At 41.7% G+C, this 12623-nt stretch overlaps 1 protein-coding gene across 1 annotated transcript in view; it reads left to right on the forward strand.

Moving 5' to 3' along the window:
• Positions 1-12623, forward strand: part of LOC119917988 (neuron navigator 3-like) — a 199755-nt gene that overhangs the window by 157388 nt on the left and 29744 nt on the right. The window contains 8 exon segments of the mRNA XM_038738477.1: positions 2545-2668; positions 4241-4550; positions 5435-6161; positions 7382-7807; positions 8647-8688; positions 11044-11201; positions 12238-12341; positions 12344-12431. Coding sequence (XP_038594405.1) covers positions 2545-2668; positions 4241-4550; positions 5435-6161; positions 7382-7807; positions 8647-8688; positions 11044-11201; positions 12238-12341; positions 12344-12431 — 1979 coding nt within the window.

Raw genomic sequence — 12623 nt, forward strand, 5'->3', positions numbered from 1 at the left:
CTCACAGGAAGCTGCAGAGTGCACTGCAACTCCCCTGTCACCTTTGAGGAAAGTAAAGCTGAGCTGAGGGATAACTTTAAATCAGATTGTCAAGGTGACCCGGCAGCTCCTGTCACCGCCGAAATTTAAAGAGCCAACACCAACTGCACATTTAACCCTGACACTCGGAGATATTCCTCAACTTGCTGTTGTCTTCTTTGAACAAGTCAGAAGCAGTCAGCTGCTGTCATATGGCGGCGCCCTCCATTCAAAACAAAGCCACGCAGCAAAGACGGGCTTAAGTGCAGATGTGAGGAAATGATTAGAGGGAAACAAACCAGTCATGTTTCAAAGGCATCGATTTCCACAGGCTCTGTTTGCAAGAAATGCCTCAAACACTCGGTTTGACTTCTGTTTGATATCAGAGCTCCACTCACAGCAGCCTCTTTTCTATAAAAGAACTGCAGTAAAGCTGTAGATACACAACAGCAAAGCTCAGAATGACAGAATGACAGCAAGGATGCCATTTATGTTTTTGTATGACAAGCTGCTTCATGCTTTAAACATCCATTTCTGAGACGCTTTCCCGATAATGGCTTTGAATTGCAGGAAATGAAATCTCAAAATGAGTGAATAAGGATGGCAAAATAAAAAAATTCAATAACACAAAGGCCTGTTTTCTTTTACCTTTTATTTTTTCATGGTTTGTTCTTTTCCAAATATGTTTTTTTTTTTGCCACTTGGCGACACAGAGACTTCCAGAAATGGGATGTTTTATTTTCTCAGCCTAAAATTCTGCATAATTTGTATTAAAATAAAATATTACATACAGTGTTAATATCCCATCCTAAAGCAAAATCTGCATTTTTTATTTTTATGCAGTTATGGGTCATAGACCCGGTCAGATTTTGACCGTGAAGATAAATGCTGCTCATTCTACATCTGTCATAAGAGCAAATCAATTTCGCACTGCACCAGTGGACAACTGGGTTGTCTGCTCTGCACTACATAAATTACAGACTTTTTACAGGTGTCAGGTGAATATAGATAGACCGTCTATTCTAGCAACAGCCCTTTACATCTCCACAGAAAGAGGTTCCTTAACATTTATCATAGCAAGATTCTGTGAAGAAGTTTGCTTTTTTCATTGTCATAACTATTAACACTCTATTTAATAAAAGGATGCAATAAACTAACTTTTTGTTGTCATTATCTTCCGGACAGCTACTGTACACGTCCGCACATCTCCAGCTCGCCCACATTTCCCTCCCTTCCTCCTTTGTGAGCCTTTTAAAAAATGAGTCATTATTCTCTCATTTTCAGCCTGCCTTCAGGTTTCATGCCGTCTGCCATGAATTATAGATAGCAAGCCTGAATTGACTTGCTGGAAAAAGTGTTATTAGCTTCTGGAAGTTGTTTCAGATTTTTACTTTTAAAATAAAATTCAAATGCAGGGTGTGTTTGGGCTCTGTCAGACTGAAAACAAAAGTCATTGTGGCTGTTGACAAAGACAATTGTTGGCTATTTTGTATAAATTGTTGGCCGTTTGTTCATATTCATTGTCACCTCTGTGTGTGTGTGTGTGTGTGTGTGTGTGTGTGTGTGTGTGTGTGTCTAATAGTAAGATTTTTTAAACTACACAGACACACACACAGGAGACATAGACACACATAAACGCCAATGCAGATGAGACTTGACATGTTGGCATGGAAACCAATTAGTATTTGTGGGTGTGTCCATACTGTACAAGCATATATGTGAGCTTGCTGACATTTCATTGTGTGTGTGTGTGTGTGTGTGTGTGTGTGTGTGTGTGTGAGAGAGATAGTTAGAGAGAGGACAATGAAAGAGAAGAAGAGCTAATAAATTATTATTGAAGGTGATTTATTGTGTCTGATAGCTGAAAATGGGTTTGCAGATTAGAGAAACATATTGCAGGAGTTTTCAGGGCTGTAATTCGGTTGTAATTAAACAGAGTGTGTGTGGAAATGATCGCTGTTCGATCCATACGCTCCTCACTGAGGGGGCTCTTGGTGTCTGTCAGCCTTCAACAACAGCTAAGTAATCACAGCCCTAATGAAGATCCTTTTATTCCTCCACATACTCAGAGTTAATGAGAAGCTTAACGATTAATGAGGCGATGCCTTCTTTTTTTTTCCTCTCAAAAAATAACTCAAATACCCACGAATCAGTGGGGCCCAAAAAAAGGAGCACAGCTGTTTGAAGAGACAAATTTGGCAATTACTAATGATCTACAAGCCTGTTAGCCTAGCTGGTGATTGGAAACTGAGAAAATTGAACGTGTTCTTCATTCCATGTCTTTTTTTCTGCAATCCTTCAGTGATATTTAGGACAAAGTTTTAATTGGAGTAAGATGATGATGATGACAGATGGATTGCAGGCTGTGTGCTTGTTAGTGGAGCTCTGCTGTGTAAGGTCAGAAGAAAAACGCTCCACAGCTATTACACCTGCTACTTAACTAACTACTTAAACTAGAAGGCTCCAAATCAAAACTCAACTCTGACCTTACCGACTTCCTTCTCCTCCCTTCCTCTCCTCCTGTAGTTGGGACGACAGCAGCTCGGTAAGCAGCGGCTTGAGCGACACGTTGGACAACATCAGTACGGATGATCTGAACACCCCCGCCTACTCAGCTGTCAGCTCATCACGCAAAAGCAAGGGAGTGCAGGTAAGGACACAAGCATTATCAATTTATACTATACAATTTATATCTGGTATCTGTGGTAAACATGGTAAATATTTTACATGCTAAACATCAGCATGTAAGCATGTTACAATGCTAGTGTTAGCATTTAGCTCAAAGCACCAGCAAGTACAGCCTCACAGAGGATGTATTTGCCTTTCAGTAGCTTGTAGGTGGAGTTAATCAATACCAGTGGTACAGTGATACCTTCCTAGCCGGAACTTGTTTTCTGCCATATTTATATAACTAAAGGGCCACTTCTCTTATTTTACATGTGAAGTTCAGTTTACTCTTCACAAAACATTCTTACACTTTTTCCTTATCAAACTGAAACCGTCCACCTTCTTCTGAATTCAACTTTCTCTCTTTTCCTGAACTCATTGCCTTGGTAACTCATCTTAAAACACACTTCATTCAAACTCAACAGAAGCAAAATTAAAACTCACCAAAACCATCGTGGTTAGTCTTTCCACTGTTCCAACAATCACCCAAACCTCTGGTTTGGTCGAAATAAACTCTTATTCACCAAGTTGTGATGATATTCTGGCCCGACACGCTCTCTGATACTTAACCTCCCTCCTGATTCTCTCCCGCTTAATACCTCTCCTGCCCCCCACAGTCTTTAATGAAAGATGCTGTTGAGTTGCCTAGTGGAAAATGCAGGTAGTGTTTTTGTAGCTTGACCCAGACTAGGTAATATAGTCAGGACATGTTAGCAATTTTGACCATTCTTTCTTTAATCTGTCTCTTGTGAGTCCCTCATCTTTAACTTTCAGTTTAACACAAACATGAAAGGGAAAGTATACAAAGCATACTATATAATAAATTCTATTGGCAGATCTGGCTAAATTTGTTGAAATGCGGCGTTATAAGCGTGCTGGTTTAGCATGAAATCAAGGCTAGTCTGAATGAGAGCTCTGAAATCACAGCTGAGGGAATTAGCTGCAGACTGAAGTCCACCCCTCGGCGCTCCTCACAGGCTTTTGCTGTATTCTGCCAAGTATCGTTGGCCTCTCATGAAATACTCAACAGACTGGGCTCTTAAGAGACTCTGGTGTTGCTAGGGAGACTGGCCATCTGTCAAGGTAGGCTAGTTATCACTGCTGTGTGTGTTTGTGTGGGTGTGTTTGCATGCGTCCCAAAAGAGGAGATCTGGACATGGATGACTCCAAAGATAGCTACGACTTAACACACAGACACACACCCTGCTGCTCTGTTGGTGCAGAGACTTATATCTCTTTGTAGTGGATGTGTGTTTAAATAAAACTTCTTAAAGGATACTACCAGAGCTTTAGTATGTTTGAGATTATTAACTGCAAAAAAACAATACATGACATCGAATTTATCTTCATTATGTCAAGAAGATGACTGAAATACCTTTAAATTGCTTGAAATTGGTAAATATTGTGCATTTATGTTGCCTGCATGTCAACATTACACTTTTATTACATGGTACTGTAGTGGTGACTTTAGGAAACCGCAGTTTCATGATTTTACCGATCCGTCTATTAATATCTTTATGTGCTTTCTTTGGCACCCACCACCATCACCCTCCAGTCCCAGCGAGGAGGCAGGTCCAAGCATGCAGAGCAGGAGGTGAGCAGCAGCTGGGCCGGAGCCGAGGACCTGAAGAAGGTGGAGGAGGAGCTGGACGCAAGCATGGACCCCGGCAGCGGCTCCTCCCGCTGGAAGCCTTCCGCATCCTCCTCTTCATCTCAAGCCCAGGGCCAGTACGAGGACGCCGGCCAGAAAGCCGCTGCGCTGGCCCAGATGTCCCAGACAGGCTCATGGAGGAGGGGCATGACGGCCCAGGTGGGCATTACTCCACCCAGGAGCAAGGGTACCTCTGCTGCCCTCAAAACACCAGGTAGGAGATGCAACACGTTGTCTTTTATCTTTAAACAAACGTGATCGGTAGAAATGCAGTAGGACACTCGGTGTGTAGAGGGTATTTTTTATTGACACAAGATGCATCAGTGAAAAACAGTTGACACGTATTATATTTATTTCTATATAATGATACAGGTAGTCAAACAAAAAGTTGAAAAATGTCCATGTTTAATTTTAAAAAGGATCATTTGTAGTGTGTTTAAGCTTGTTTTCCTTTCAGATTAAATAATGATAATTATTTATGATCTCAGCCAACAACCCAACAACTTAGAAACTCACCTAGAGAAACTTAAACCCCCTATACAGACACATAACATTAGCGATGGCGCCATTCTATTCAAGTTCCAGTAAACCGTGACAGCGTGAGCATGCACAACACCAGCAGCATGAGAGGGAAGCAGCTAAATGGCATTCGGTATTTTATTATTTAAACCTGTACTTTTTTTGTGGTATTTCAAAATGTCTTTAGTGAAAAAGGCCTGTAATGTGCTTCATTTATACACTACTATTTAATATAGGAAGAACATTTGGATTTGGAACATTTTGGAATGAATTATGCGTTGCAGCAGATTTGTTGCCTCTGCCAAAAAAATATTTTTCACAGATACCTGATAGTGACTTTGCAGCTGCTCTCACATTTTCAGCCCACTCTGCAAGTTTAGCAGCCTTGTTGCAGACAAGTATTGGTTTTCAATGTAGCTGATCTGCAATAAACAGGCTGCTGGCTGTTGGCCAAAATGTGCACTAATTTGGCTTTTCCTGCTCTGTGGCACCACAGGTGATAAACAAGTGCTGGGCCAAGAATATGCCGAGGGTAATGTTTTTGTATTTGTGCTAATAAATGTTTATGCAAATTGACAGGCAAAACCGATGATGCTAAGGCCTCTGAGAAGGGCAAGGCGCCTTCCAAGAGTTCAGCTGGCATCCAGCGCTCACCTTCAGATGCTGGGAAGAGTAGTGGAGATGAAGGTAAGAAACCTCCCTCTGGCATTGCACGCCCACCAACCACTGGTTCTTTTGGATACAAGAAAATCCCTGGTCCCACTGGTACCCTAATCACCTCCAGTGGTGCAACGCTCGCCAGCGGCTCAGCCACCCTGGGCAAGGCGCCCAAATCTTCAGCTGCCCTCGGCAAAGGCACAGGCATCGGTGGTGTGCGTAAGACCAGCCTTGATGGCTCACAGCCCCAGGATGACGGCGTTCTACTCAACTGCAGTGGCTCCAAATTGACCCTGCAGTACCGCTCTCTACCCAGACCTGCCAAATCCTCCAGTGGGGGCGCAGCAGGGCGCAGCGGGCATCGCTCCAGTTCCAGCAGCATCGACTCAAACGTTAGTGGCAAGTCAGCTGGAGGGGCAGCGACACAAGCGGGTGCCAAACGCAGGGACGGAAAAGTGGGCTCAGACCGCTCCAGTCCCATCTCCATTAACCAGACAGACAAGGAGAAAGTGGCGGTGTCAGACCAGGACACAACAGCAGGTCTGTCCACCTCCCCCAAGTCCAGCCCTACCTCCAGTTCAACAGGCCAATCAGGCCTCAGGCAGCCTGGCTCCAAGTACCCCGACATTGCTTCTCCTACGTTCCGCAGGTCAGACACACAAAACATGCCTACAGCTACGGTTCTGTCTTTGTCCCTCACCATGTGTGTTTCTACATGAATCAAACATTTCACCACATATTTCAGTCCCTTGATGAATACTAAAAAGATGATTTTTGCAGTACAGCACACATGCCTTTAGCTGCAATATAACTTTAAATCCTATTTTTAAAAGATTTACACGATCACATCATGATCACATCGACACATCTATTTCAGAATTTGAGCGTGTTTCCATTCATTATGATGAACTAATGTTTTCCTGATGCAGGCTGTTCCCCAGACTCCTGTAACAGATTTGGGCATTTATTGAAGACGTCATCTATAGTTGTGAAGTCTCACCGGGCAAAAATCTCATCTTTGTCAAATTTAGATATGTTTGGATGCACAAAATGAATAAAAAGACACTTAATACATCATATTTCAGCACCTTCATAGAAAAAATCGATTGAGCAAGTATAATCGGCTGCACAGCCAAGGAGTGCCATTACATAGATGAAATATATCTTTATCCCGAAGCTGATGGTCTGATGGCTTTTAATTCAGGTCAGGCAAATCTAGCTTAGCAGTCTTGATAAGAAGAGGAGACAGGAGTTTCACATCGGACAGGCGCTCCAATTGCTGACTCATTACGAGCATGAGTTCGGCAGGCGTGTCCAAACATCCACTCCATCCGATCTGTCAAGCCGACCCGTTTCATCTGCATGTCTTCAAGTTTTTTTTTTCCTCCTCCTATATATTTTACGTGATTGTAATGACAGACCGGGACAGGAGCAGTATCAGTAGCAAGCTGTCTGAGCATATGTGGGAGGCAAACAGAGTTCAGTGGCCTAACAGATTAGGTTCTTTAAAGTCACAGCGTTGAAACGGGCAAAGCTGTGAAAGCAGATGTGTCAATGTAAATTACTGAGAGTTCACAACTGAAACAAGGTGGAGTTTGCTGTGAGGGATAAATCTGTTGGGAAGTGTATTTGATCTGTAGTTTAAAGGTTGTGTTTTTCACTCTACTGCACTGAGTTTCTTGATGGGTGTGACCAATGCAGTGATATAACTTCATATGCAATATGCATTAGAAATTAACCTCAATGTAATCCACTTTCTCAACCCCAAAGTATTCCAAAGTCCTTCATTTTCCAGTATGGATCTTGCAGATGCTCATCACTTGTCCTTTGAGCATTTCTGAATGACTGCACCCACCTCTCTACCCCCAGATTGTTTGGCACCAAAGCCAGCAGCAAGGCCAGCTCTCCGGGCACGCCCGACTCTGGCAAGTGCCCCTCAATATTGGGCAGCCCCCACGGCACGCTGGCAAGGCAGGCCAGTCTGGACTCGCCCTCCTCTGGCACGGGGAGCCTGGGCAGCGCTGGCGGCCTGAGTGGTGGCAGCAGCCCACTGTATGGTAAAACCCCAGACCTGTGCACTGACTCCCCAGCTTCCAGCCCGGCCTCTGGCCTCTCCCTGCCCTCCAACGCTCGGCCCTGGCCTGCCTGTAGCTCGTCAGCTGGCAGCAAGGACACACTGAGCTGCCAAAGCATGACCAGTCTGCACACCAGCTCTGAGTCCATTGATCTGCCGATGGGCCACCACGGGCCCAAGGTTACACGAACCGGCAGTGTCAAGTCCACCCTGTCTGAAGGGTGAGTAACAGGGAATACGATTGGGATGAATCGTATTCATTGTTTCATTTGAGAACAGAGACAAAAAATGTATTCCTACCCTAAGATATAGAAATAAATGCAGAGGAAGTAATAAGAAGATGAATACATTCTCTCATCCAGCGCACAGCGTAGTTTAACTTTCTTTGTCTGGTGTGGTTTTGGTAATATCAAATCATTCATTAAAAATCTAAACTATATACATGCTGATTTTATATAGGTCAGTTTGGTCAGGACAGAAATGAAGCAGTCCTAATTTCAATTTCCCCATTTTATCTCACAGCATCTTGCTGATAACTAATCATTTTCCAAAGTCTAACCCCTTTTATTACTCACTGACCCAACTGATCTGCAAACTTTTGCACTTAATGCCAATCTTATTGTTTCTGGGCTCACAGTCAAGACAGTATTATCGTGGGTCCAAAGCCATGCCAGAAAAAGCACCTTAATAAATTAAGACCATTTTAGACGCTCATTCCCACGAGGAGTCTTTATTGGGGTGTTTCCATTGTTTTGTCCACACACTGTGCATGCAGTACATCACAGAACGTAGAATAAACAGGGCACAAGTTTATTTTCCCCTACTAGGTTAGATGTATGTCTCAAAAATGAAACAATTGATTTAAATAATGCCTGTGGTTTATATTTGTTATCTGTTGTACTGTGATGCATTAGTAAAATCTTTGTTTTCTCCATTGTGTATGTCTTTGTGTATATGTCAAGTTTGTTTGCAAAATGTTACCAAAGTCTTTTTCTTATTTATCATAAAAACAAATGTTTTCTGGTGTTCATCTAATTCACTCATCCTCTGTGTTTAACAGCATGCCTCTTGACAGAAACACGCTTCCCAAAAAGGGATTAAGGTACAACACATCTGCCTCCAGGATCCAATTCTCAACTGTTATTCTTTTATTCACTCATATAGATCATAAGTACACATTTGCATGAAAGTAATCATTCTGATATCAAGTGTGCATTCTGTGTTGTTGTACATGTTGTATAATGTGGCACCATAGCAGTGATTCCCAACCATGAAGACAATTGCTTGAGAATATGTGAAAATATGTTAAGAAGCTAAGCCAATTTGTATTCAAAAAAAAGAAAGAAAGAAAACATAGTGTATACTCAAATTGAGTAAGCTATAACAAGTTGCTTGCTAACTAGTTAGCTGCTAGAGCTAAGTAGTGGATAAATGTGGAATAGCTAAAGGTAACGGATACATGGTTGAATTATTTATCTAAAAGTAATAGATAAACAGGGAAAACAGTTAGCTTAAAGAAATTAACAAACAGTTAAAATGGTTAGCTTAAAGAAATTAACAAACAGTGAAAATAGTTAGCTTAAAGAAATGGTTGAACTGTTAAAATAGCTAAAAGTAGGCTAATGAATAAATAGTGCAATAGCAAAAAGTAATGGATACATGGTTGAATTATTTAGCTAAAGTAATAGTTGAAATAGTTGGATAAATGAGCTTAAAGTAATGGATAATCAGTTAAATAGTTTGCTTGAAGTAATGGATAAAAATTTGAATAGTTGGCTAAAAATATCTAGCACATGGTTTGTAAGTTGCTTTGGACATATGTGTCTGCCAAATGAACATAAAGTTATGTTAATGTAATAGATAAGTAAGATAGGTTAAACTAATTAGCTTAAAGTAATGGATAAATTGTTGAAGTAAACAAATTGTGATGTACTTGAGTTAATCTAACAGGGCTGTGGATGTACAACTGACAAAAAAGGTTGGGAACCACTGATTAATAGATTATTAAATCTTATGATTATCTCATGCAGCATTCACATTGCAGGGACACATTTTGGCACGTCAGACTAGCTGTGGATTAAGATTTTTTGCAGAAGACTTTATGCAGTACATGGCGCAAAGAAGAAATACAAAAAAATTCTCATCTGTTCTCACATTTTTATCTTTTACCTTTTCTTTTACCTCCACAAATTGCTGTGGCACGAAGTGATGATCTGATTTTATACTACAGATTCTTTCATTCATTTTATAAGTGAGGCGAAAAATTCTAAGCTGTATGAATGCTGCCTCAGATGATCAGGCATGTGTCCGTCTGTTTGTATATCTGCTTCTCCTTGTGCATCCTCATCTGATTCTCATCTTGTGCGCTGTTCAAAAAATGCAGCATACTCAGCCGCCATGACAGAGCAGTTCTTCCTCAGTTCCCCAAAATAGCCCAAACCTTCTGATAACATTTGCTCTGTTAGCCGAGGGGGAGAAGTAGAATGGATACTTTGAATTTAGCTGGGACTAAAGGGACTGAGACAGAAATGCCATAACCCCATTCATCACAGTGGCACAACCTCTGCAGGGAACCTCTCCAGTCAATTATACAGTACTGCTGCAGAGGGGTTTGGGTGGGGCAAGCTGGTTTCAAACCATTCTTTCATTTCATTGGCATATGGTGCTCATGCTCTTTTTGGGCCTAAATGCATAAATAAACTTAATGCCTGTTGGGTGCGATGTTCAGTGCAGACTGCAGTGTTTTCTTCTGAATGTTTTTTTTTATCACAAATATTTATGGCAGTCTGTTCACATGTTTAAATTAGGCAGCATTTTTTGCCTGGTCTTTAGATTTTCTACAAGAGGAATTTGCCCCCTTTAGTCATGTTGGTCCGGCTTATGGGCATTTTGAAAGTATACTGAGTCAAACACTGACCCTTGGGCGTTTCAGTGTGTTCCATTTCATCTCTAGTGAAGGAAGGAATGCTGCTGTGTCACACCATTCAACATGCTCTTAGACACCCAATCCCTTGTGGAGAGAATACGAAGCACAGACATGTCGGACTGGAGCAGGGTCAGATGTGACAAGCGTAGTAAAGGAATTGCAAGGAAGACAGCGCTGAAAAGGGATGAGTGCAAACTCAATTATCATCCTCAGAGGATTAAATATGGCCGATTGTCATGCCTTCGATAAGGGGGCCTTCTGTTGCTGAGCCACTTTGGAGCTGGGGGGGAGAAGAGATGAATAGCAGTGTGTTTGGCAGCTTTGAGCCAAAGCAGTATGTGTGTGTATATGACTATATGCTTGTAGATGCATGCATGTGAACATCTGTGTGGCTGCATGTTTTTTTGCCATCTGCTCACATGCTTATATTGTGTAGCTGTGCACTCATGTCATCACCAAACCACTTCGCTGCTTGGACTTCCAAATATCTTTCTTTTTGCCTTGAGTTTATTGGGTGTTTCTGGGTTTCAGGTACCCTCCGTCCTCCCGACAGACGTCCCATGAGGAAGGGAAGGAGTGGTTGAGATCCCATTCAACAGGGGGCCTTCAGGACACAGGGAGCCAGTCCCCACTGTCTCCACCTGGAGCTTCCTGCACGACTACTGGAAAATACCACTACTCCAACCTGCGTGAGTCTATAGGAAAAATCTCAATTGTACCAAATGTGGAATAGATAGCTAGAATTATACTGAAGTATGTCCATAGGCAGGGTGTTTTGTATTTGCTCTCAGTGATTTTACTTGGCAGCAATTCTGATTTAGGTTAACTTAAAGTACAGCACAAATGAACCATATAGTAAAGCAAAAATCAGTGAAGTGCATGGCAGGGAGGCTGTGGCCCAGAAGGTACAGCAGGCAAGATGCTGCCTAAATTGCTCCCGAAGGATGTGTGTTAATGTTAATTTCTGAATGTGTGTGTATGGGTGAATTTGACGTAGTGTAAAGGACTGTGTGTATAGAAGACCAGAAAGGCACTGTACAAGTACAGGCTAGCATTACCAAAATCTGAAAGCCTGAATTCAAATATTGCACACATAAAGAAATCAACAAGGGAAAGGAAAAGATGAATACCAAGGTAGCTAAAGCCAAATGGTCCAGATGTACTTTTTTAGGGCAGTGTTCACAAATCAGTTATTTTAAGGTTTAGAAGAAAATTGGTTGTATATTAGTGTGTTACTCTACTGTAATATTTTCTATATTATAGGCATACTTTATACTGTAGTTCCTGCATTCTCATCTTTCTGATGTCATGATAGTAATATTATATATAGTATATATTCTTTTTATTTTTTTTGTTTTCCTGACTTTGAATTGTTTTAACCAAGTTTGTAAGGCTCTTTAATTAACACTTTTGTATGTTCCTAAAGTGTGTGAAAATACTGTATGTGAAACGGGAAATGACATTGCCTTGGAAACAAAGTGAATGAGACTGAACTGTATGATTTAAATAAAACAATTTTTTCATATAGTGGTTAAAAATACCTTTACGTCTACAAAAATATCCTAGAACATGTGCAAGATTATTCTTCTATATCCAGCTGTAAATGGGTTCTTATTTCCTACATAAATGATTGATCTCTGATGCATTTCACGCATATAAAAATGTGACAGCAGGAACATCTTACTTATCAAAACTGACCTTGGCGTTTTTTTTTCCTCCATGCAGTGAGCCCCACTAACATCAGTCAGTATAACCTGCCACCAGGCAGCAGCAGCATGAGTCGCTCCAACAGCATCCCTGCCCAGGACTCCTTTGACCTATACGGAGAGGGTCACCCACTGGTGGCAGCGCAACCTCGCTGGAGGATCGACCACGGGCCATCAGCCGCTCCGGCTCCTTCAGGGACAGCACTGACGAAGGTAGGACACACTCTGGGACACAGTCTTAAAAACACTCTTTAAATGAATGTCCCAAAAATGACCTCCCCACTAAGAAGCCATTAGAAATGATTTTAGAGCCACATTCACCAAAGCAAAGTCCTATCAGTCATCAAGTACTTTAATACCAGATTTAATGAGCTCTCGCTGTGTGTTCACTCTGTGAGTGACTTG

This window comes from Micropterus salmoides, unplaced genomic scaffold (genome assembly GCF_014851395.1).
Source record: "Micropterus salmoides isolate LMB-PRFRI ecotype aquatic unplaced genomic scaffold, ASM1485139v1 Ms_hic_scaffold_23, whole genome shotgun sequence".
NCBI lineage: Eukaryota > Metazoa > Chordata > Actinopteri > Centrarchiformes > Centrarchidae > Micropterus > Micropterus salmoides.